This window comes from Neopsephotus bourkii, unplaced genomic scaffold (genome assembly GCF_033783945.1).
Source record: "Neopsephotus bourkii isolate Nb327-2 ecotype Australia unplaced genomic scaffold, CSIRO-AGI_Nbou_v1 NB_1350, whole genome shotgun sequence".
NCBI classification, from domain to species: domain Eukaryota; kingdom Metazoa; phylum Chordata; class Aves; order Psittaciformes; family Psittacidae; genus Neopsephotus; species Neopsephotus bourkii.
Genome location: NW_026901829.1, coordinates 1,425,325 through 1,450,000, shown reverse-complemented (window position 1 = coordinate 1,450,000; position 24,676 = coordinate 1,425,325). Strand labels below are relative to the sequence as shown.

At 41.2% G+C, this 24,676-nt stretch overlaps 1 protein-coding gene across 1 annotated transcript in view; it reads left to right on the top strand.

Moving 5' to 3' along the window:
* Nucleotides 1-22,280, top strand: part of DPT (dermatopontin) — a 30,767-nt gene extending 8,487 nt beyond the window's left edge. The window contains exons 2-4 of the mRNA XM_061366623.1: nt 4,861-4,986; nt 15,113-15,220; nt 20,867-22,280. Coding sequence (XP_061222607.1) covers nt 4,861-4,986; nt 15,113-15,220; nt 20,867-20,933 — 301 coding nt within the window. The 3' untranslated portion in view covers nt 20,934-22,280. The remainder of the gene's footprint in view (nt 1-4,860; nt 4,987-15,112; nt 15,221-20,866) is intronic.
* The last annotated feature ends 2,396 nt before the right edge of the window (nt 22,281-24,676 follow it).

The window sequence follows — 24,676 nt, the reverse complement described above, 5'->3', positions numbered from 1 at the left end:
AGAGCAAAAAATTAGATGTAGGCATAATTATGAAATTTCACCACTATTGGTGCCACTGCTTAAAACAATTATACTGTTGAAAGCAATATTTGTCTTCAGTCTGGCAGGCAAAGGTTGAGTCAATGAGGCCATGGTTGGTGGCTTGAGACTAGTTCAACATATATATATACATTTTCAGTGGGTTTGTTTCAAAGCAGCTCTAGTTTGGTCTCTCTGATACAAGCTCACTGGTTAACAAGGAAAGCAATTCTAAGCTGAACTAAACTGGTAACATGGATGCCAACCGTATCCTGGGCTGCATCAAAAGGAGCGTGACCAGCAGGTCGAAGGAGGTGATCCTGCCCTTCTACTCTGCTCTTGTGAGACCTCACTTGGAGTATTGTGTGCAGTTCTGGTGTCCTTAACATGAAAAGGACATGGAACCGTTGGAACAAGTCCAGAGGAGGGCCATGAGCATCATCAGGGGACTGGAGCACCTCCCATGTGAAGATAGGCTGAGAAAGCTGGGGCTGTTCAGCCTGGAGAAGAGAAGGCTGTGTGGAGAGCTCATAGCAGCCTTCCAGTATCTGAAGGGGGGGCTATAGGGATGCTTAGAGGGACTCTTCATTAGGATCTGTAGTGACAGGACAAGGGGTAATGGGTTAAAACTTACAAAGGGGAAGTTTAGATTGGATATAAAGAAGTTCTTTATTGTTGTCCTGGGTTTAGCAGTAGCAGACATTTTTGTCTTTCTTGGTAGCTGGTGCAGTGCTGTGTTTTGACTTTCAGGCTGGGAACAGAGCTGATAACAATGATGTTTTGGTTTGGCCAAGGACTCTGTGGGCCTCATGCTCTGCCAGGGAGGGGGGAAGCCGGGAGGAGGCAGGGACAGGACACCTGACCCAAACTGACCAAGGAGGTATTCCATACCCCAGCAGGCCATGCCCAGAATGTAACTGGGAGCTACCCAGAAGGACACGGGGTCTTCTGGGTTGGACTTGTTTTTTGGCGGGTGGTATCGTATTCTTTTCCCTTGTTATTTTCTCTTATCATTGTTGGTGGTGGTGGTAGCGGTGGTGATTTGCGTTGTACATTGGTTGCTGGACTGTTGTTGTCTCAACCCATGGGAGTTGCATTCTTTTGATTCTCCTCCCCATCCCTCCAGGAGTGGGGAAGGGGGGAGCCCCGGGGGGGGGAAACACGGGACGCGGGCCTCCACTGCTTCCAGGCCTGCACCACTCACTGGGAGTGAGTGCACAAGCTGTCTGGCTGGTAAACCATGACAACTGTGAGGGTGGTGAGACACTGGAATGGGCTGCCCAGGGAGGTTGTGAATGCTCCATCCCTGGCAGTGTTCAAGGCCAGGTTGGATGAGGCCTTGGGTAATATGGTTTAGAGCGAGGTGTCCCTGCCCATGGCAGGGGGGTTGGAACTAGGTGATCTTAAGGTCCTTTCCAACCCTAACTATTCTATGATTCTATGATTCTATGCACACTTGCCATGGTTGCTTGCCATGACAGAGCTCAGCTGTACAACACTCATTAACGAGTTCAGAAGATTTGAAAAGGAGAGGCTTTTCACAGCAACTGCAGGAGGCCAGGAAACTCTCAGCCACCATATCCCTGTTACTACACAGAACTCCTCCCAAAATAAGGCTGTATAGTTTTACTTATGTTCTATGAAATACTGCAGTCATGTTACTGACATAAACAAGGGAAGGGAAGGGCAACTTCACATTCAATAGCACCTGACTCTCACCTCCACCAATCTTCCCACTTTCCCAGCCAGCTCACCTCCTTTCCTCCCAGTACCAAATCTAAGAGGCAGCTCTTCATGCATCACAACTTGAACCAATTAGGGAAATAAAATAACCTATCCATTGCCAAGTTTAATCTCACACAGTCCCAGATGGTTTCTCATTCTCTTCTGCATTCACTTTCTAAAAGGTATCTTCCTCTCTTCTTAGCCATGTCAGGATTTCATGAGTGAGGAGAACACACTGACATTAACTCTGAATACTGAATTCTCTACAACCAGAGTGTTACAGTGTGGGTCTAGTAGAAAAGACATTATTCTTACTTGGACATAAATCTAAGGTCCTGAATCACTAGCTTTTATTCACCATGCTGGTTTGTAGGATTTGCTGTGACAACAGTAGTGAATTCAACAGAGAAGGAAGAAATCCTCACATATTGTTGTTTTCCAATTAGTGCAGAGAGCATCTGACTGAAAAGGTGTGTGAGGAGGGTTGTTTGTAGCCCTTGAAGAATTACTTTCTGCTTGTAGGAAAGAGACTGACTGGGAAAAGGAAAGAGAAGGAAAAATGGTATACGAGCTGACAAGCACTCAAATTTCTGAGAGCCTCTCTTCATTTTTTGGAGGAATACCTGGATTTGACTTGAAATTGGAAACATGCAGGGCAAAAATATCATTTATTATAAAGAAAACTACTTCAGTGTCACTACTGTTTTTCTTTCTCTGAACCCAGTATTGAGCTTGAATAACAGATTTCAGGACTTGATGCGGATGAGATAAAAATAGCAAGGGAGAATTGAACATAAGCTTAAAAGTATATTTGAAATTTTACTTCGAATATTTTTAAAATAAAATGGCAATTTAATGATAAGACATGACTTATGTCCAGCTATCCTCTCCATTCAAGAAATTAACTTTTATGGGAACTTCAAATACTGATTTTTTTTAAATCAAACTTCTCACGAGAAGATAGAATCAGGGTGAAAAATAACTAAACCTTCCTAAAGTTTACTGCCCAAAAGTTACACATGTAGACGTAGGAGAGTTATATTAGCTAGATTTTTTTCAATCCACTAGAAAAGAGGGGTCCATCAGTGACATCTCTCTCAAAATAAATCTTCCCATCAAGATTGGGCTGTATTAGTAGAGGTGTCAAGAAAATAAAAGCTGTCAAGAAAAAAGGGCAAAGAGGGCAGGACTTCTCAGACTTAATGTGAGCAGGTGGGGAGAAACAGATAAGGAAGAACCTCCTACGAAGACAAGAAATATCAGACACTAATAGATGGGGTGGGACATTGCAAGGTAATATTGAGCCTCAGAGAGGAAGTGCAAAGGAAAAGGGCGAATGAAATACTCCTGTTATTGCACCTAGGCAAAAGACCTAGAAAATCTCAAAGGGGCACAAGGACTGGCGCAGTGAAAACACATGTAACTGGGGGAGAGGCAGAAGAAGATGAAGAGATACAAGTTTGGTTCTACTTTACGCAGATTAATGCTCATCTTGCAATAGGTACAACCATTCCCTATATTTCTGTGAATCAACCTTTCTTCATTTAGGACAACACCCATCACCTGCAGCTATCCAATATGTTTACATAGAATCTTAGCCATGTGTTCCCATGGCCTATGTGCCAAAACTCAGAGCAGCTTCCTATCAAAGTCCTGCTGAAATCCTCTGAGTGAGAGCCAAACTGCCTTACTTGGTGTGATACCATAGCAACTCAGAGTCCCCATAATTGCTTAACTCTAAAGGTCTTTGAAAGAGTCTCACAAAGCACAGCAAGTATGTGTGGCCTCAGCTATGTGGGAGATGCAGGGATACAAACAAATGTAAATACTCCTATCTGAAAAACAGAACACAGTGGAAGAAGGGACATACAGAAGTGCCCCCTTGTTCAAAGGTAGAAGCTGAAAGTCAGGCAGTGCAATTAATCCCTGCACTCGTCAAAACTGATCAGTTTTTTAGCTTTTGCATGCAGACTCTTGAGCCTCATGCTTTTCAAGAACACTTGCATGCACAAGTGAATGACTTTCTAAACACTAAACTCTGCTCTGTCAGGTGTTTTCCCTTCTGGAAACTCCAGGGTCATTAAAATAAAACTATGATGTCATTGAATGAAACCAGGAGACATTTGTCGCATTTGTTAATCATAAAGTTACTTCTGAAAGTGTCTTTTGAATATATCAATGTATTTGATATTATGGTATTGCAAGGAAAGTTTGCTACAGCTCAAGGCTGCCAGTTTTCCTTGACGAAGGGAAAAGAAAGGAAATGAAAGAAAATGGAAATTCCTTGTCTTTAGCCTCCAAGAGGCAAGCTATTCAAACTGATTATCACTTGAATTACTTTGGGTATCAAGGTTCAGATGCTAGGAGGGTATGCAGAAAGAGAAGCATATATCTGCATGCTTAGAGACCATGTCTATTCTACTTGAAGGCAGTGATTTATGCATGTGATGAAATTGCCGTGTACACAGGAAGCACGAAACAGCAGATTTTTCTTTTGAAAATCCAACCATAAAATTAATGTGAGCCTTATAATTTCATAACGTTTTCCTCACGTGATTGTTATCAAGTCATGATCTCATCACAAGCCTGTAATATTTTAAGAGTGTCTTCTCCTGGAGACAGGTAATTGGGAAAGAAATAAAATAAATCGCTGAACTTCTTGCATAAAAGAGTTCGTAAGGCTTCTTTCTGGGAGAGAAGCGATTGAAAAAACTTACCCCAAATGCTCAAATACCAAGTCAAAGATAAAAATATTAATGGACTATTCTGAAGTCAGTAAACAGTTGAGAATGCCAACACCAGAACGATCTTCTTGCCCGATTAGCATGCTGAAATTATTAAATACTTTCATAGGATCATAGAATCACAGAATAGTTTAAAAAGTTTTAAATGCAGCATTAATGTTAAGACATTATTAGTTAACTACTGCTGCTTTCTTATACAAAGTGATTACTCAGTACACAGCAAGCACATACAGTGCTTCCCAATACAAAGCCAAAGCTTTAACTTTCACCCTGAATCAAAATCTTTAATGATGTTTTCAGAACTGCTTGGAACTAGCACGGAATCTAATACCATGTTTTTCTTACATGTTCTTCCCTTTCTCTTGTTTATTAGGTATCAAACTTGCTCAAACAATGGGCTCGTGGCTGGTTTCCAGAGTCAGTATTTTCCGTCTGTGCTTGACCGTGAATGGCAATTTTACTGCTGCCGCTATAGCCGGAGATGCCCATATTCATGCTGGTGAGTTCAAGCAGAAACCAAACCTGTTAGCCTCTTTTCCCCAGCAATACCTATAAGCGTCTTTCTTTGGCCACTTGGCCCATCAAAAGCAAGAAAATTTTAACTGTGTTTTATGAGGCTAAGCAAGTCATTTCCAGTCTAGTAACAGGATTCTGGAGGATCCATGGCTAAGGGAAGAGAACAAGGGCAGAGTTACACTGAACAGCACCAGGCAGTAACTAGCCCTAGATGAACACATCTGGGTACCAGCAGTAGCTCCCTCTCTCAAGGCTGTTTGAAGACCAAATTGAAAATGAGCTACTGAATATAGACCAAACCTGAAAAAAAAGAAAAAAAGGTGGCCTCACCTCAACACAGTATCACAACTGCTGGTGGCAACCTCACAGAGGCTATGGAAAAATGAGCTACACATCCTGAGCTTCCCTGTGTCCCCAGGTGTGGCTTCTGCAAACTGAGCCAGAATCACAGTAGCAGACTGCATAGAGAAAGCTGATAATTGTTCCTGTCTGTTCTTTGTAACAGAACTCATTATTTTACTCTTCTGGGCTATTAATCCAGCTATTCTCACTAATACAAAGAATAACCCAACTGCACTTAAAAAAAAAAAAAAAAAGGAAGAAAATGGGGGTGGTGGATGTGAATCTGTGCTTGAATCTTTGCTTCAGAACTCAGCTTTGAAGTAAACTTCCCATTGAGATGCATACAAACTGTTTACATGCCTGTTGGTCTTACTTGTCTGGCTGGCTACTGACCAAACACAACAGCAGTGCCTTGCTTTCCATCCTTCAGTCTCCTGGCATCCAGAAGGAAAAGAAATATTCTTTCATTATTATGGTTAAAGATTTTAAATCACAGGAACTCTGTAACAAAGTCTTTGAACATTCTCCTGCCCCCTTTCCAGCCCACACTGCTTGCAGAGATTTTCTACCCTGTGGGTTTATTTACCTACCTGCCCAGACTCTTCCCTTTGAGGGAAACTCACCCTAACTTTTAAGCAGCTCTTCCAATCTCTTACTCATCTAATACTGCATGTATTTTCAGAGAGACAATAGAAATCTTCTCTGACCTCTTCTGTTGTTGACAATTCTGCTTTCCTCAGACATCCTCCTAACAACTAGAAACAACTAGGACAACTAGTCTCAGCCTTGCAAATTGGCATTCAGAGTAATGCAAATCCTAATGTAAATGTTTGGGGTTACTCATGCAGCATTTCCATCCCAGCTGCATACGGACTCTTATACTGTCCTTCTATGTCCAACATTGACAACAATCCATTTTTGTGCTTAAAATAATGCCTTATACAGGTCAGCTGCTACTGTCTTGCCATGCAGAAAAGGCAGGTGAAGAGTTTCTCTCTTTAAGCAGGGTAAAAATCACATGTTCTCATGTTCTGGGAGGGGAGAGCTGTAAAACCTCTGAGAAGACCTGTCACTTGGCTTGTGAAAAGCTTCTGGTGCGTAGTTTGTAATTATGGGTTCATTATAAAACCTTTTTGTACCCTGTATTACCAGCCTCAGTCATTCAATCTGGAGCCCAGTTTGTTTCATTCAAGCTACTGGCCTATCTTGACACTTCCATATACACTTTCAGCCTGGACAGTCTCTCTTATACAGTTTTCTTCTATCTGAGAGCCTTGTTTGGCCTTATTCTCTTGAAGTGCCTCCTTAAGATATATTTCTTCCAATTTCTTTCAAGTTCTCATTCTGCCTTTTGAGTTAGCAAGGTAGATACAAGCTCCTTCTGCATATAGTTATCCAAATTAGGATGTTATGGTCTGGATGGACAGACAGAATGATGGGCAAAAGACTGGTGACAAGGTGAGAGGGTAGCAGTTGAGGGGTGATGCTGTGTCTGGGTGCCCATTACAAGCAGAGCAATGTGACTAAAGGTCTGCCGTGGGACCTTTCCTACTTAACATCTTTATCAGTGACCTTGAGGAGGCAACAGAGTACACTCTCACCAAGTTTGCATATGACACCAAACTGGGACAAACAGATGTTCAGGGGGATATAAAGAAAGCCTTTTGCTCTATGAGGAGAGTGAGACAGTAGAGCAGGTTGCCCAGTGAGGCTGTGCAGGCATCATCCTTGGAGCTGAATAAATATCCGTTGAGGTCCCTTTCCACTACGGTTATCTTGTGATCCCAAAGAGGATTCTACACCATGCAGTGAAACGCCCCTCTCCAAAAGAGCGGTCTCCTGCCTATTGTCTGCTGGGAATGTTTTCTTTTCTGTTTTATTCCCTTTACCCTGTCTAAATAGCATCTGGGTGAATGCTAGTTGTTATGCTAATGTATAAGCAACACAAACTGCCATACTGTAGCTCAAGCCCCCCTGCTTTTCACCCCCTTTTGCTGCTACAGATATGACTTGTCTGAAATGTTCAACTTCAGCATGCAGCAACTAAACTTCCCATACCCTAAGCCCAGGAGACCTCATTCACAACTTTGCTTCCACTCGTATTTCCAAACTCACAAAACCTTGTTCACACATCACACTTCTGTGTCTTCAAAGCAGATCTGGGCTAGCATGGGTAGGACCTCAAAATATAAGGCACAACAAAAATGTGTGTGCATATACAGTATCATTATTTATTACAGTTACTGCTCCAACCTATAATGGTATTTACCATGTTCCAGAAATGAGCTGTCAAGAAACTGTCTGTGGAGAAACGGCTGTTAACATGCTGCTGACTCCTGTTTCTTGATTGAATCAGCCTGATTTCATGCAAAGGCATATTAGTGTATGATTATATGTAAAAGTAAAAAGTGGAAAAGTAATGAAGGAAAATATGCAATGACGTGGTGCCTCGTGGATCATTTGTGACATATACAAAAATCCATATTCAAAGACAATCCACAGTGCAGAATTTCTCAGCATCCTTCAATTTTAATGTGCAATAAATCCTTCATTAAGAAATCAAATATGGACAGAAAGGCATTTTTGAGAAAGCTGACAATACGGAGGTGTGACAAACCTCTTTGTTTTAAATTAGCTCTCACCTTGGGTATTTAATCCCTTCTGCTTCCAGCTGTCACTGTAGAGGGGTCTCTTGCAAATACAAAAGCAGGTATTCTGCATGGTTTCTCTTGGCTTTTCCTCTTCCACACTACCTTTCTCATGAGGTGGTCTTCCCTAAAATGAACAAAACCTGCTCTTCCCTATGTATACGTTCTATGCAAACGGTTTGTTAGAATTTGACCTGGTTTTACAGCTGGAAGACTCCTGTGGTTTTTTAGTCCTGCTAATACTTACTGGAATTTATGACACCATCAGGCTGACTGAAACACACAAGTAAACACTTTGCTTAACTTAACAATACAGTTAAAGCTAAATACATGGTTATGGACTTTGCTTGGTAGCATCTGTATCCTTACTCTTAGAGCCCAGCAGTTCTCTTTTACAGCTCATCTTCTAATCATTAATTCCCAGTTTACCTGCACAGTAATCCCATATTTAAAATAAATATACTAATATTTTCCAGCCTCACAGTTTTGCACTTGGTATTTAGTTATGGTTTTTTTACAAGTACTTTGTTTCCTTTCTCACCATGCCAAGTTTTGTCATGGATTCTGCACATTTTTACCATACTGAAAATAATTAACATTCCTCACAGGAGGCAGAAAAGCTCCTATTATTTTACCTGGATAAGGAATACCATCACAGTAAAATAAACCATGTGCTGATTCAGACCATAAAGGAAGCAAATCCATTGCAGATGCAGAGACAAAGTTATTAAGTGGACCCATTAGAGTTCAGATTTTTCTGTTTGTCAGGAAATTGAAAGCTTGATCCATACTCTCAAAAGCAAACACATGTCACAGAACAGCCCCAAGTCTGCACAGACTGTTTATGACTGTTTCCCCTCTCCAAACAGCCAGCAGTTCAAGTGCCAGAAGGTCTGTCTGAAGTTGTGGCTGCTCTCTGTCACAGTCAACATTGTCCAGGCAACAATTACATTTTCCAAGAGTTATGGGGATTAAAGAATTTATTTGTTTTCTTGACTCAACCTGCCAGTTTCATACTGAAACTGATGAGATCCTATGCAGGTTTCTCAGAGATTACCAACAGCAGACATACAGATCCAGGAATAGATGTGGTAGAAACACGTACTTCTGCACAACACAATTCCCCTCCCAGCTTTTCCTTACAGCTGAATCTCCAGGACCATCTTCCAGAGCCATCCTAGGAGAAACTCACTTACTTAACATTGGAAAGCTGGATAATGTTATTTCAGACATGACTTTCCTGAGGAACAGGCATAAGATGCCCTGAGCTGTCTGCTGCTGCTTTTATCTTTACTGCACTAGCTCACGTAGGCCTCCAGGAACTGTGGTCCCACTGTGTTGGCCTTGTGGCTCCTCAGCCTTGTTAATGAAAACAGAAGGCCAGCGATGTTTCTAGGAGAATCTGAGATATCAGATGCTGGAGCCTGAACTCAATCCCGAAATACACATGATATATCCACATAAGAAAATTGCTTATCTCTAGAGCAGCACCATGTCACCTCTAGTTCCCTGGCACCCCAGCAATCTGGGATCTACCTACACTGGGAGCATTAGCAGGAATTTCTGCACACAGTTTACTAAGACAACCTTTGGCTTTTCAGCACAATGTGCTTTTTAAAAGGGGACGACCACTGTTTTCCAGCTGGAGGAAGAATTGAAATTGATTGAAGAGGCATATAATTCCTATGTTCCTTGAATGTAACATGCAGGCTCTTGGCTCTTAAAAAAAAATTCTCCTTTAGGAGAGTCATATATTTGAAGCATTTGTAAATAATGTCTGAAACAGCAAGGCTGTTTCACGGGACACTCCTCTTCCTCAGAGGTCAGAAAGTTAAAGTCAAAGATTATATTCTCCTCTCGAAATGAAACAGCTTCTTCTATTCATCTTGTTAGCACTGTAGTTGCACAAGAAATGAAAAATGTAAGAGCATTCTGAAACAACGTACTTACTAGCAGGGAATAGGTATTTTCAACAGTTGGGGCAAGAAACCATGAGCTCTACCACTGACTGCCTTTGATATTTCAAAAGACTCATTTCTTTCATCTGCTTGTTATCTGAAGGCAAGGCATACCCACATTTCCCATTTTCTTCTCCAAGGGGCAGCGTGTACAGTATTAATAAGGCCATTAGTGGGACTCAATCTTCTGATCAGTAAACCATAGACTGATGATAACTATTTCTGAAGTCAGTCATTACAAAGAGTGCTAGGGATCACTGTGGGTTAGTACTAAACACTCTTCTCAGTGCTAAATGAGTAACTGTGTTTTCTATTAATCTCTAACAGTAATTCTTCACCAGGGAAAATAAGCAACGTTACTACTTTCAGACTACAACAATAACAACAGTAACCATGTTAAATATTTTTATGCCTTTTTCCAGTGTTTCCTACCCTGAGCAAGATTTATAGGGTTATAGTAAAGTACATTAGAAAAACATGGGGATGGGTGCGGTGATGCAAACCAGTCAGTAGCTAAACTATCCCACATCTACTCTGTCCCAGCTAAAAACCCCATTATGAAAATACCTTTTTCTGTCATGTTTTCCTGCTCTCCTACGTACATTCCAACCCACTTATGTCCCTTCTCACAAACCTTTCTTTCCAGGTTTTTAATGTAGATATTACCTGCTTTCTCCTCTCTTGACACCTATGTGCATATCTGGGTTTAGTAAACAATCCTACTAAACGCACCCTGCTAGCCCCTACACAGATCCTCTGCCTCCTTGGAGTTCATTTGGCACCAAACTCAGTGCTTAGGTCCCATGATCAGTATAACACAGGTCTTCTCACAGCAGATTTGCAAGCTTCTCTCCTAGGGCCTTCCCTCATGTATCCTTCTCAGGTACCACAAGCACCATGGCTTGGCTATAGAGGCCTTAGGTTTTGGGTTATATGCCCTAAAACAGCAGCAGGGACTTTAGTCTCAGCACTTGCTATTCCCAAACTTCTCACTACTCCCCTAGCTCAGTGTCCTTTGTTAAGAGGTCAGTGCTAGAAGTGCTCACAGGGCCCTTGTGCAGATTACTGTGGATGGTTCTTCCCAAATGGGTCTTGCGTTTGGGCTTGGAACCCTTGGGGTCCAGACTCCTGTGGGCAGGCAAACTCTCACCAACTAGTGCAAAAAGTCTTTCACTTGTTTCATAACTCCTCAGGTACAAACCATATATTGCCACACATGGCTTATAAATGTTACCAAGTTTGTAAATAAATTACCTGCCTGTAAGGTGGTTCACATTTGTAAGGTGGTTCACAGTTGATATGAAACACTTGATAACAAAATTACAGACCAAACTACAACAAATGCTGAGGGAGCTGCTGTCCTGTGCTGGGCAAACCACTTCGAGAAAACCCTTAATAGCTGAATTAAATGATCAGAATTTCTCCCTTCCATGATGAGAAAACCACCTACTGAATATCCCTATGCATTAAACACCAGAGTATCCCTCAGTGCAGATCTTTTGTGCAACTTAGCCCGAATTCCAAAACTGGGGTCACACCACAGAGCCCTGCTATATGACAACCAATTGCATTTCCTCCCAGATGATACAGAGAAATCCAGATGACCTTGAGATGCATGGACTTAAGGGAACAGTTTCATAAATGAGTACAGCAAACATCAAAAAGAACTGAATTAGACAGACCACACAGACCCAAGTGAACTTGAACATTGCTGTCATAACTGTTTATAACTTTTCTCTCCAAAACAAAAGGAGTCAGTGTAGGCATCTGTCTATGTAACAAGACAAACTGCAGAGCAGCTCAAGTCCCCAGATCACTTACTTTCAGTAACTGCATGTATTTGATTTTACAATATGCTTAGTGGAGGAGCCTTAGGAGGCTGAATGATAATGTGGAGAAGTTAATAGAGAGGGAGGGGAAGATGACAGCAGGCAGAAGAAGAGGAAAGATAAATGAAGGCTCACTACTGCATCCATTCACTTCAAAATAACACCACCACCTGCTTCTGTGAAAGGTCTGCAAGACCCTTCACAGCAATTCAGGAGCTTGTCATCAGATTTCCTTTTCAACTGAAAGACTCATGAAACAAGTTCAAAGCACTAACTCTCAGTTCTGTCTCTCAGCAGAACTGCAAGCTGCTTTTGAACCTTGTGTTTTGCAGTCTTGTCTGCCCAGTACATAGTGCTGGTCAAGATCACAGAACATTTTCCTTGCTGAACGCCAAACAGATGTTACAAAACACATTTGGTGGAACACATATATAAACACATCTTGGCGTTTTCTCATAATAACCCTAAAAAGCCCAAAACCTTGGAGCTGATGGGGGAATGCAGAACTGAATTCTGGTCCATAGCTGGTTTTCATGACACATTTTAAAAACCTGCTACACCCCAGGAATCTTCAAAGATGCACTATCAGACACTCAGGCTCCAAATTAGTAAACTAAATATGGGACTCTCCTCTGGCAGAGGAAGCAGCCACACCATTAACCTTTCTTATCATCCAAAACAGCGTGTCCACATTCTGCCTGCTGTGTCTTTGAGGTATTGGCTGAGACTCTGATAGTTGGTCTGGGCTAAAACTGCCCCAGGGGTTGCTCTAATAAATTACATGTATACGCAATTGAGTTACAGTGCCCAGAAACATTCTCTGGTGCTGTTTAACTTACTAGCATAGATGTAACTCTTACTTCTCTTGGGCTCTGGCTACGGATCCAGAAATAGGCTCAAGTTCCCAGGTTCAGACCTTCACTGAAGGAAGACTCATGCATGTAAAAAATCCCTCCTCAAGGGCTTCATTTCTGTGTAAAGAAAATGGATAAAATGCAGACCATATAGCAGAGGTCAGGCTTTGTGCAGTATACTTCAGCTCTCACTACAGCTCTGGGCATGGAGTGCAGGGCCCTGAAAGCAGCTCTTTGCAAACTGAAGGGCTTTCAGCAAGTTGGCTATACCAAGGGACCAGCTTATGGTCAGCTAAAGGTTATCCTATGGGGGCATAAAACTGTATATATATTCAAGTCATAAGCTAAGTAAAGAGGTATTCAAGTCAGAGTTTTAAAATCCTTGATATTGACAAATAAATATATATTTGGGAGCACAAGGGGAGATGTCCTGAAAGCAAAAATGGTAACATCAGCCTTCAATCAATATAGCAAATAAATCAGGTTTGCCATTGTTTGATAGAAACACATTCAAGTGATGATCTTTAGTCTAAAAAAAAATCACTAGCTAACCAGTGAGAAGGCATGGGAAACAGCCTTTTATAATATTTATATTTATTTTCTTTGCCTGGGTCAGAACCAGTTCCCTTAAATTCCATAGTGGTTTCATTTTTGACTTTTCATGGGAGCTGGGCTGAAAACTGTGGCTCTAATTTTCCACTTGCAGAGCATACTGGTGTCTTTGCCTATTTATCCATCCCGACAATTGCTCATGTACGTGGTTTCTTCTGTTTCTCCTAGTCCACAGCAGCTGTCTGCATGACCTGTGAAATACTGCTGTAGTTCTTACCAACAGCACAGCACTGCAAGGCCTCCACAAATCCAGGGGCCCTTGATCAGAGCTCTGACAAAAGACACTGTGACCAGGCCTGATCTTCTGCTTCCCAAACACACCTGAAGACAGGTGTTCTTGTACTATAACTGGTAATCTGATGATTGCCATGGCCAAAGGACTTGAGAACGAGATCTTCAAAGAAAGAAGCTGACTGCTGACACTTAGGGATCTTATAAAGGCCATGCTTGAGCTTAACACTCAATCCCATTTTTCGATTGTCAAGGAATAATGATTTGGTACAAGGAATGATGTTAGAACTGAAGGATGTGACTTAAGTCCAGGTCAGCTTCAGCTTTTGAAAATTAAAGAAAAAGATTTGCTTTGCAAAGATGTAAAAAGCATAAAAAAAGGGCAGACAATGTGATCAAAAATACATTTAAAAACCACAGAGAATGATGGAAATTTCAGAGGAGTTTTTTTGTTATAGCAAGTGGCTCCCGGAGTAAACAGTGCAATGTTCCAGAGTTCCTCAGTTTTCAGGTAAACTTTCCATTTCTGAGTATTCCAACAGTTACTGGTTTGGGCTCCAGGTGCACCCAAAAACTATACCAATAATTATATTCCTAAAGAATAAAATATTTAAGCTTGTGCCCAGACCCCACTGGTTTAACAAAATCTAAACATGTACACGAGTGCTTGGCTAGCAAGTGCAAAGATCACCTTCAAGCATCATCCAAGCTCTGCTCCTGGGCTGAATGAAGTCAGAAAAATGGTTGTCAGGATTTCTGTAGAGGCATCTTAACCCTGTTAGTCTCTAGAGGAGCTCAACCATTCATTTCCACAGGGACAGCATCTCTCTTCCAAGGAACCTAATTCTTCCCTGTGCCATTTCAAAGTGAAGCTGACACAATGCCACTAGCAACAACCACGTAAAATGGAGTAATACAAGGAAAGACTAGTGCCAGGTTTCCATTCCTGACCTCTAACATAATGTTGACATAAAGTACTGGTCAAGATCCCAGCTCCTTCCTGCATCTGTTCATTATCTCTAAAACCAAGTACTGTATTGCCTAGTTCCCAGGGAAGCAGTAACCATAATTTGATTAATAAGTGCAAAATCACTTTGAGCTTCTTAGAGAAAATACATGGAATAAATATTGTCCAGGCCCATATTTTTACATTATAAACTAGGCAGAAAGTGGGAACAACAAAGAGGAATAGATTGTTATATTCATTTAATATAATTTATAAATGGATAAATGCTTGCAGTTATTTGACTTGGCAACATTTGCAGCACTCCACAGCAGTAAATCAAACAGAGTTAAAAGAGGATGGAGCAAATCCCTGCAATAAAGATATAAGTGGTAGACAAGCTCTTGTTCACACTGCTTTTATGCCAGAGCTGCAGATATATACACATAAAATACTCCAAGTTGTTCATGACAGTTCTAAACTTACTGAAATATATTCAAATAACTACATTAATTAGTTGTGTAGAAGAGAAAGGCAGTCTCACAGGTGACACTGCATCTTGTGTTGCTGATAAGAAACAAGAACTTTCAAAGCAGCAGGAAAAATTTACTAGTTGAGTTGCATTCTGTCAAGTGTTTTTTTTTTTTATAAGATGCTAAATTCTATTAACTTCTCTTTCCTTAATGTAAAAGGTTAACAACAGAATATCCAGGACATTATGGAGAAGATATGGACATGATGATGTACACTTATGACTACTACATCCGTGGGGCAACCACAACTTTCTCTGCTGTAGACAGGTTTGCTTTTCACGTGTTTCATTAGAACTTTTAATTATTTTATTTTAAAAAAGGTCTTCCTTTCCTGTTTCCCCCAATCAGTGCACAGCTACACATCATCTGCTGTGGTATTCAGCAGCAGGTGAGTACTTCTGAGGACCACAGTGGATATAGCTAATTGTCCTAGGTTGTGTATCAGGCATAGGGCACCTTCATGTACAAGTGGATCATTTGCCATGTCCATCTGAGCAGTGAAAAATGCAGCAGTAGGAGGCTTGGCTAAATCTGAGCCAAAGTGTAAACCAGATGTTTAGTTTTGTTTCTCACCTACCTCTAGTTGGAGTGTCTTTCATCTAACTCAGTAAAAACTCAGCCTGAACACCCTGTCCTTTCAGGGAATGAGGCACTATTTCTTTGCAGAGAAGCAGGGAATCTGCCAACATGTGAAGATCAGACTCTACAAACTACAATGTGAATGCTGTAAACTGCCCAGTGCATTGCAACACATTTCTAACAGATTTGAGGCCACACCAGGAATTAAGGCAATACAGTGCACATTGATCCCTTTCCAGAAAATGACTTAACTATTTTTAATTTGGACTTAACATAAACCCACAGTGCTGTTTGTCTGGGACTACAGAGATCCTTACAGAGCAAGTTTAAGGAGAGTGTGAACAGTCACAGAAACCTGACTGTGGGAGAGGGAACTTGATTCTTTACTCTCAAGCTAACCTCTAATATATCAAGTGTGAGCTATTTCTTTGCTGATGTTTTTTATTAGACACCTAAGTCCATCATATTAAAGCATTTGTTATCAAACACAGCACAGACAGCAAGGCAAGGTGCACTGTGCTGGCCTATCACTGCCAAAACTGGCTACAAGAGAAGGGGGGAGAGAAAAGAGAAGTGGGAGTTTAAACACACCAGCAGTTCAAGATTCCTCTAGTAACACTCAAAGGAGCCGAGGTGCTTTGGTCACTTTCAATTTGCTGGAGTTCAGTAGGAGTCCCTCAGACAAAAGCTTACTTAAAATAAGGAGGCTTTTACAGAAATGATAACACGTTAGCTGCAGGTCCATAACTGTAATTTTCTGGTGAAAATTCATTAGCCTGTTTATTGCCAAATGGAAGTCATGTCTGCAAATTGTTCCTACGAGTCCAAGAATAACTTTCACAGTTAACTGAATCAGTATGTGTTTATCCCTTTAGATAAAAAAATTACAGGGTTGCAAGGGACATCCCTTGTTCTGGGGTTTTTCTCTGAAGTACTTCCCAGTGCTGTTATCCTTGTTCCTCATAACTGTGGCAGAAAGTAGGGAAGATAAAGCAGACAATGCTCCTCCATGCAGCTGGATTCCAGCCTCCATCAGATACAGACCAGGGAAAAGTCAGAAATCACAAGGACAAGCCTCGAAAACAGAGCAGTTGAGGTAATGTATGCCTCTGAGCAGATTTCTACATCTGACTGCTAAAGGCTTAACACAGCCCTCAGAATGGGGTAACAATGAGGGGGACTAGGCAGGAGCAGAGCAGCATCACAGGGATGTACATCACGAGTAAAGGTCCACACAGGTTATGGGACCACAGCACCTGGAAAGGGAAGAAACCACCAACAACTTTGTCCTACCACTGCTGTGACAACAGAGATGAACCTGCAAAATAGTAGCAGGTGAAAACTGTAGAGAAAACATATTATGATTTGCAATCCAGGAGACTTTTCTGTGCTAATGAACTTTCTGGCTCCCAACTTCCAGAATTACTAAAACCAACTTGTGTTGTCTAGTCTATGAAGTGGAAAATATTCGTGCTACACTAGTTCATAATTCAGACTCATGCCAGACTAACCTGAGCAGTATACTCACAAAAGTCAGCAGAGTTTGTCAGCCTAAATGGTTCTTTGCATCTGGTTGAGGCAGAATAGGAGCAGAAAAATCTATTCCAAGTTTCAGCCTGCCAGAAGAATACACATGCAGCTTGTCTGTATAAAGATGCTGTAGATTCTGAGACTGCTTTTCATTTTTAAGCACATTAAAATTGTGTCCATACTATTTAGCCCATGATGGGCAACTCTTGAGCTAACAAGAGGCACAAAAAAAAAAAAAAAAAACCCACTCTGAAGGTATTTTAGTTTAAGCTTTCCTGATTGCTTGCACAAATCATATCTTCCTTTCCTACTCCCTAAGATGTTGCATCACTGACATCACTGCTGATACACAGATATTTGAGAGAGCAGGTGATGCCTCTGGCAAAAGCTGTAGAAAGTTTATAAAGGTGGTATCCCCACCTCCTCTTCCATAATATCTCTCTGTACATTTCCATGCCTGTGTATGAGGAAAGAATGAAGGAGCTGCTGTGCATCATCAGACATTTTAAGTGCTCATGTGTGGAGAACAGACTTCAGAAGTGGTTACATTTTTCAGCTCCACTTTAAATGGGTCAAAGGAGAAAACAACTGTCTATAAAGCAAAACAAAAGCAGCTGGAAAGAATTAGGAGAGGCCTGAAGTACCCCTGGGAGCATGTTTGGGACTGGCGGTAACACTGTTGCAGACAGGATGACCTATGGACATACATACATACGTTAACATGTACAGGGAAAGGCAGTATTTTTTGTTAAACAGAGTGACACAGGCAAGTTTCGGGGGGGGGTGGGGGGTGGGGGGTGTGAAGCTGGCTGTAAACAACTGAAAATACCCACATAGACATGTACATTGTAAAATAGCTTCCAAAATTAAAAATAATCATAGATTCATGAATGGTTTGGGTTGGAAGGGACCTTAAAGATCATCTAGTTCCACCCGCCCTGGAAGGCAGACACCTTTCACTAGACCAGCCTGAGCTCTGAAACATGCTAAGTGAGGAAGGCATGGGTCCCTCACAGAACCTTGTTCAGGGACTGTGGTCTGGTTGGGTCTGTCTTTTGAGCCCAGAGAGCACCACTGGAGCATTCCCCACCCAACCTGCAGCAAGTAGCTTGGACAGGAGGTGGGGATTACCAGATGTGCTTGGTAGGTGCCACAGCTTGGTATTCATGGTCTAATGTAAAAACAGCAGGTGAGGACTGTCAAAATCTGGTTGCTTTTACAAAACTGTTCTCTGCTCTTATTTGGGTGATCTGAAGAGCCATTAGTTTCTTAACTGCTCAGACATCACCACTGAAAGATAGATCAACACCCAGATACCCCGACAGTAAGTACATCTGAAATGCCTGGACAAGCTGGGTATCTACCAAACTCAGCTGAGCTAAGTTATAAGGTATTTTAGGTCCCTAATAAGTTTCATATGATCAAAGAAAGAGTATTTTGTCAAACTCAATAGGAAAAGGAATTCATAGATATTTTTAACTGAATTGGAAACAGATTGTTTGGCAATATTTGGATATAAAAGATATTTTCCCTGTAGCATCAAAAATTCAAATCTGACAGCACATGACAGCTGGGGATCAAAGGTGACAATTCAATATTGACTCCCCAAGCCAAGGAAAATGCAGCAAATCAGCAATTTGGAGGGGACCTACAAACTGGTGTTAAGGATTTGCAGAGGCAAGTTCATATATATTCTAGGGTGTGCTACACTGGACAGTTCCGGATGGGATCTGCACCCCCACTGGAAAACGTGAATGGGATCTACAAATTGAAACAGGCTGATTACTATTGAATTAAAACCACAGCAACAATGGTACAGAGCAATTGCCTACATCCTGAAAAGTTGGACATATGCGTAACTTCAAACATAGGATATGCAAAAAAAGATATATTAAGACATTAAATGCATAAACCTATTGTCCATCAACCACGTGGATATACGCCAGAGTGTCTGCAAGTTCAAGCTTAAATTACACCTTCAGAAATAATTCCATTCTGATATTTTAAAGCATGTTATTAATTCAGGTAACTAAAATATATTTATTTTAAAGAACTTGACTTTTAACTTTACGATACCCTGGTTTAGAAAAATAATTTTACTTCAGCTTTTGAGCTAAAAGTCTGTCTGATTAAAAGGTACTAGTTTAGCAGATCTTAATTTTGACTCACATAAGCCTGTTAATCCATGTAAGTGTCACCTTTTGGGGTTTGTTTTTTTTTTGGTCTGGCTAGGTAGGCTGGTGACCAAAAGAGTAATAACTGTCTTCGAAGAGCATGCATATAATACAAATAAGGACTTCCTAAAATAAATCTAAAAATGAATCTTGCATTTCATTAACCTCTGGTTTTATGAGGGAATTACAATTAAAACCCATCTAGGAAAAGCCTAAAGAAAACCAAAATTACACACTATATAACTAAACACAGACTTGCTGGTGTGACACAGACCCATTCCAAACAACACTCAGCATAAACTGGTAAAGTGGCATAGTAAATTTCCAATTAAAAACCTCAGCTAATGAAAGCTGAAATGAGACACTTTATACCTACACAGAGCTTAAGAGTCAAATTACTCTTATTTCAGGATAGAGTCACACAGCCAATGAAAACACGTTAAGAGCCACTCATACCAAAACCTGGGCTCAGGTGTCTCAGTACATCCCTGAGAGACAGCAGGTTCTGCACCACTTTCCTCAGTGTTTACAGCCAGTCACCAGAAACCAAGATGGTGCAGGAGTCTTGAAAAGCAAGCTCCTATTGAATCACTCCAGCAGCATTACCTGTCACATGCCTCAGGTTTAGGAGATCACCATTAGCAGAATCAAAACCTTCAGAAACCTCCCTGGGTATTACCCACTACCAATTTAAATGATGGCTGCCATCTGCAAGGACTATACTTTGGATGTGAACTGTTAGCCAGTACCAAGCAGCCTAAATTGAACATTTGCTCCACAGCAGGACAGAATTTGATCCTTTGAACTTATGCCTTTTTGTCAAGGGGAAATTTAACACACAATAAAATCAGGTGGAAATTTGCAGCCTATTGGACAGAAGGCTACTGGCTTCCACTGCTGAATCCTGCTGCTCCAGTCATGCTTCCAGCTAGCAGTTGTTAGTAGGTATTGTATCACCCTCCTGAGAGAGAACACAGACATCCAATTACTCACAGACTAGGAAGAGCATAAGCTCTCCTTACATTCATATACATTACTCTGCCTCACATGTGAACTGCAGAGATCAAGGATAAGTGAATTTGATTTCTCTCACTATTGATTCCTTCGTATCTTTAATAAAAGATTGAAGCTAGATGACCGGGGGGGGGGGGGGGGTAAGGGACAAAAAAAAAGAAGAAAAAAAAAAAAGGAAGTTAATTTTGCTGTGTGAATAAATCCCCACTTAGAGATAACTTGAAAATCACACACAATTTTACTTTGTACACATTCCTGAGCAATATATCACACATCAATGACTTTTCACAGAAACATCCTTTTCCTCTTGGTCACTGATTTAAAGTCGATTTAGGACTGATCACCACCAAGAGTCATTGTTTTCTGAAGGATACTCAGAGACCTGATTATTCAGAGAGCTGATTTTCTCACCTTGTAAGGAAGTGTGAAGGAATTATATCAGACACATTTAACCTCCTTCTATCCCATAAAACCACAAAGCATCCAGAGGAAAGTTAGCTAATGGCAGGCAGATGTTTTTGTTGCCACAATACCTGGGGTAAAGTTATTCTTACTTGTGTAGTCTTATCCTCTGCCACTCTGGATCACTAATATCTCTCTCTTGCCTCTCATGCAGGGATCGTCAGTGGAAATTCATTGTCTGCAGGATGACAGAGTATGACTGCCCATTTCAAAATGTTTAAAAGATTGAGTGTACCTCACTTGGAAAGCCTGGGGACAGACAGACAGGGCGGGATGAGGTTCAGTGATTACAGAACAGCAATTAGACTTAAAAAAAAAAACAAACCAAGACTCATCAGCTGTCTGCTGAAGATACAGTTCTTTCCCTCTGGAGCTAATGAATAAACTACCAACCCACACACTTGCAACAGCAATTTTGGAGGATTCCTTTAAGCTGCACTGGCAGTTGTATTCCCCAATTAAAATTGCTTATGGCATACAGGTTTATGATACTCAAGTCAATGGCATATGCACTATTACCTTTTTTATATAAACATATAGCCATTCTGAACACATGCAACTTTCTTTCACGTAGCAACTTTGTATAAATTGCACAATCACTCCAAATGAGGTGGAAATACACTATAAGCTTTCCAACATGAACTAGACTTTCCTGCCTTCTACTTTGTACTTGGAACCAATGCAGCGATCCCTACCAGCTTCTCAGCAGCAGTAGCCGAGAGTGTGCTGAAAGTGGCATCAAGAGGTCTCTGATTTATCTGGCATTACATGTACAGCCCTCAGCGTAATTCCACTGCAACAAAGGTCTGCTTGCACAAGGGAACTCTAAGTATTTACAACACTAGAAGCATCAATACCTGATTAAATGAGCATAGATCCATCAATAAAAACAGAAGCCTAACCACCCAGCTTTACTGACAGTGTCTTTTATATTGTCTTAAAGGTCTCTTATGCCATAACTAGCCAGGAGCTCTACTCTAGGCAAACCCTGGAGTAGGTCAGGCCACTTGCTCTTTCAGTAAAGACAAATACTGCATTTGTCACGAGTCTACTTTTTAGATGGCTTGTGTTTCCACCATGGATGCCTAAACAAATTTCATCTGCCTTTGTTAATATACTTTTGGCTTAGAATAGACAAATAAAGCTAATGACTTAGGTGACCTCAGTTCCTCCAGCTTGCAGACCTCATTCCCTGTAAAGGATAAGCTGGCCATGCTTCAAGACTGCACAGCACTTGTGCAGCTGTAATCCAATAAGAAAGAATATTGATTTCTTCCAGGAAGGTCAGAGGCAGGAGTTTTGCTCTTGAATAAACCAGAATTTAGTGCTCAGATTCTCAGCTGATGAAGTCAATGGCAAACTTAGCAGTGGCTTGCACGGTGCTGGCTCAAGGGCCATGATGACCCCCTGTATCAATTTAGTTGTAAAGCTTCATAGGAAACAAGAGGTGTCAGGCAGTCAGTTTCCATGTTCCAAGCATTTTTAACATATTTGCTAGCATACCCTCAAGTGTGAGCATTAAAACTACACTTGTCCAATAAAAGAATAATGGGTTTTGCATTACTGTAGCCTTGTTCTTTTTTGATTTTACTTACACCAGCTTATTAATTTGCACACAAAGAAACCCTCTGTCATTCCCAGAGACCATGGTGGTGATTAGAGAGTTTCTGTGAGAGCCAGCTGCTGAGACATGTACATAACAGTGGGAAAGAGAAATCAAGAGCCCCAGGGAAGTTGGAGAAGCTTGTTGGCTGACACAGGTGGAGAGGTAAAAGAAGCCAGTGGAGCTCCGAACAGTAGAACACCATACGAAAAGGCACTCATGGCAGGGAGTTGATGGAAAAGGCCAGGCACTATAATCAGGCATAGAAGGATCACCTCTAGGAAGACCTGCTCTAAATTGATACCATCTTCTGCACAATTTTATCTTGACTGCTGTGGCTGCTCTCAATTCTGTGTGTGTACTATGGCCTTATGGAAGCCCCTGTGAGGGACACGACAAGATCAGCTTAAGTTCATTTAGACCCACAGCACCATGGAAAGGAGCAGTTCTACTTTGCTGTCCACTGGTGTGGCAGTGTGACATTGTTCCATATACAACCTTTCTCCTTCATCCCTGTCCCAGTCACTTCCTTCCACCCATGCTCTATTCCCAGCTCCGCCCCAGCAGTGCATCTGTGTAGGATACATTTCACAGGACTCCTCTTCAGGAACTTAAGTAATTCTCAGATGAGGAAAGGCGTGGGTGGGAAACAGAATGTATCTTGGGAGAAGGCAGAAATGGGATGTGGACCAAAAAAAACCAAAAAAGCTGAACTGAGGCAGAGAAAAAGTGATTCCTAAGAAGTCCTAGGACAGCCAGTCAGCAAAGCCAGGAACTGAACTTATGTTTTATCATCTAAGTTTTTATCTAAGTTGCAGCATCCATTTCTAATGTTAGGTAATCTTTCCATGTTGGCAGACATTTCTTCAAAGCTGATAAGGTTCCAGCCCAAATTCCTCAGCACAGAGCAGGCAAAGCCTGCCTTGCAAAAGTTCACTGGCTTCAAAACCTGATCAAGACTGCTTTGACTTTCCTAAAGCCATTCCAGAAAAGAGAGCCTTTTGACCTGCTTAGGACACCTCACCAAATCTGAAATACCTTTCACTCGTGTTAACACAAACCAGACACCACTGCAGGGAAACAGTGTTGTGCCTATTCAGGCCCAGTGCAACTGAACACAGATGCCTGGTACAGGGGGCCCACAGAACTTGCTCATTCTCATGTTTGCTGTGGTACACAAGCACCGCACCTACACACGTAATACACAGGGTGAAAGTCACCCCTGATCTAAGAGCCAACACAAAGCCAACGTATCACTAAAGTCTCTTCTCTGCCTAACATTTTAAATAAACCCTTATTTTTTAATAAATAAAACATCAGGAAATAAAGTCTTCTTTATTTAATAAGTAACATCAGTATGGATAGAATTCAATCCTCTGAGATAACAGCACTCTATTGTAAAGGCTGAGTGTTGCCCCAGTCACGCTCCAAGAGCTGCAAATGGCACACTGTCAGTGTCGTCAGGGATTTTTTTAGACAAACTAGGGCAGGGGAATCTTTGCATTCACAAGGGGAAATGCAGCAAATTTCAAAAAATAAGGAGAACCTTTTGAATTTCTCTAAATAAAAAAAGTGAAGAATAAAAATTGGTGTGAGCTGGTTGGGGAAAAGAGATACCAACACTGACTCCCTTTGTGGGTCTCCTTTAACCTGAAAACGGGTGAAGCCTGGTGCTAAGCCAAACCTACATCCTCCATCCACTTTGACCCACTTCGACCCACTTCTTTTGAAGAGAGGTTTGAGTAAGAGAACAGCATAAGTAATTGGGGGAAACACAGGCAATGCTATCAACTCCAAAGAGTCAAGGAAGAGGACTTGACTGAAGATTAACTGAAGTTAAACTTTCTCCCAAAACTGAATGGGGGACTTTCATAGGAAAAAAAAAAAAGAGAGAACTTTATTTTTTACATATATTCTGATTTCTCACTTGCAGAGTACGTAAACACTTCCAACATTTTTCCACATTCTTCACTTCCACTATTTTTCAAGTGCTTCAAACAGCATTTTTCAATTACTTCTCAACAACACTGAACCTGTAAATGCTTTTTTTAAAGTGAAGGCTGAGATTCTTGTTTAATCACTAGACGGTGAGAGCTGGGATTAGTTTTACAGGACATCAAATACTGTAAGACTAATAATAAACAAAGTTAGCAACACAGCACTGATGTAAAAAATAAATAGCAAGCCCATAGCCATATTGAAATAAGGCGTATTTCCTCTAAAATCAAGAGGGACCTTTCAACCTCTTCCAGTCAGTGTTCAGGATTTTGTAATGTGAAATAAACCTGGCAGAGAGTCATGGCATCACCTAAACAGAGAGATGCCAACACAGCTAAAGGGAAACCAGTTTGTGGATAAAAC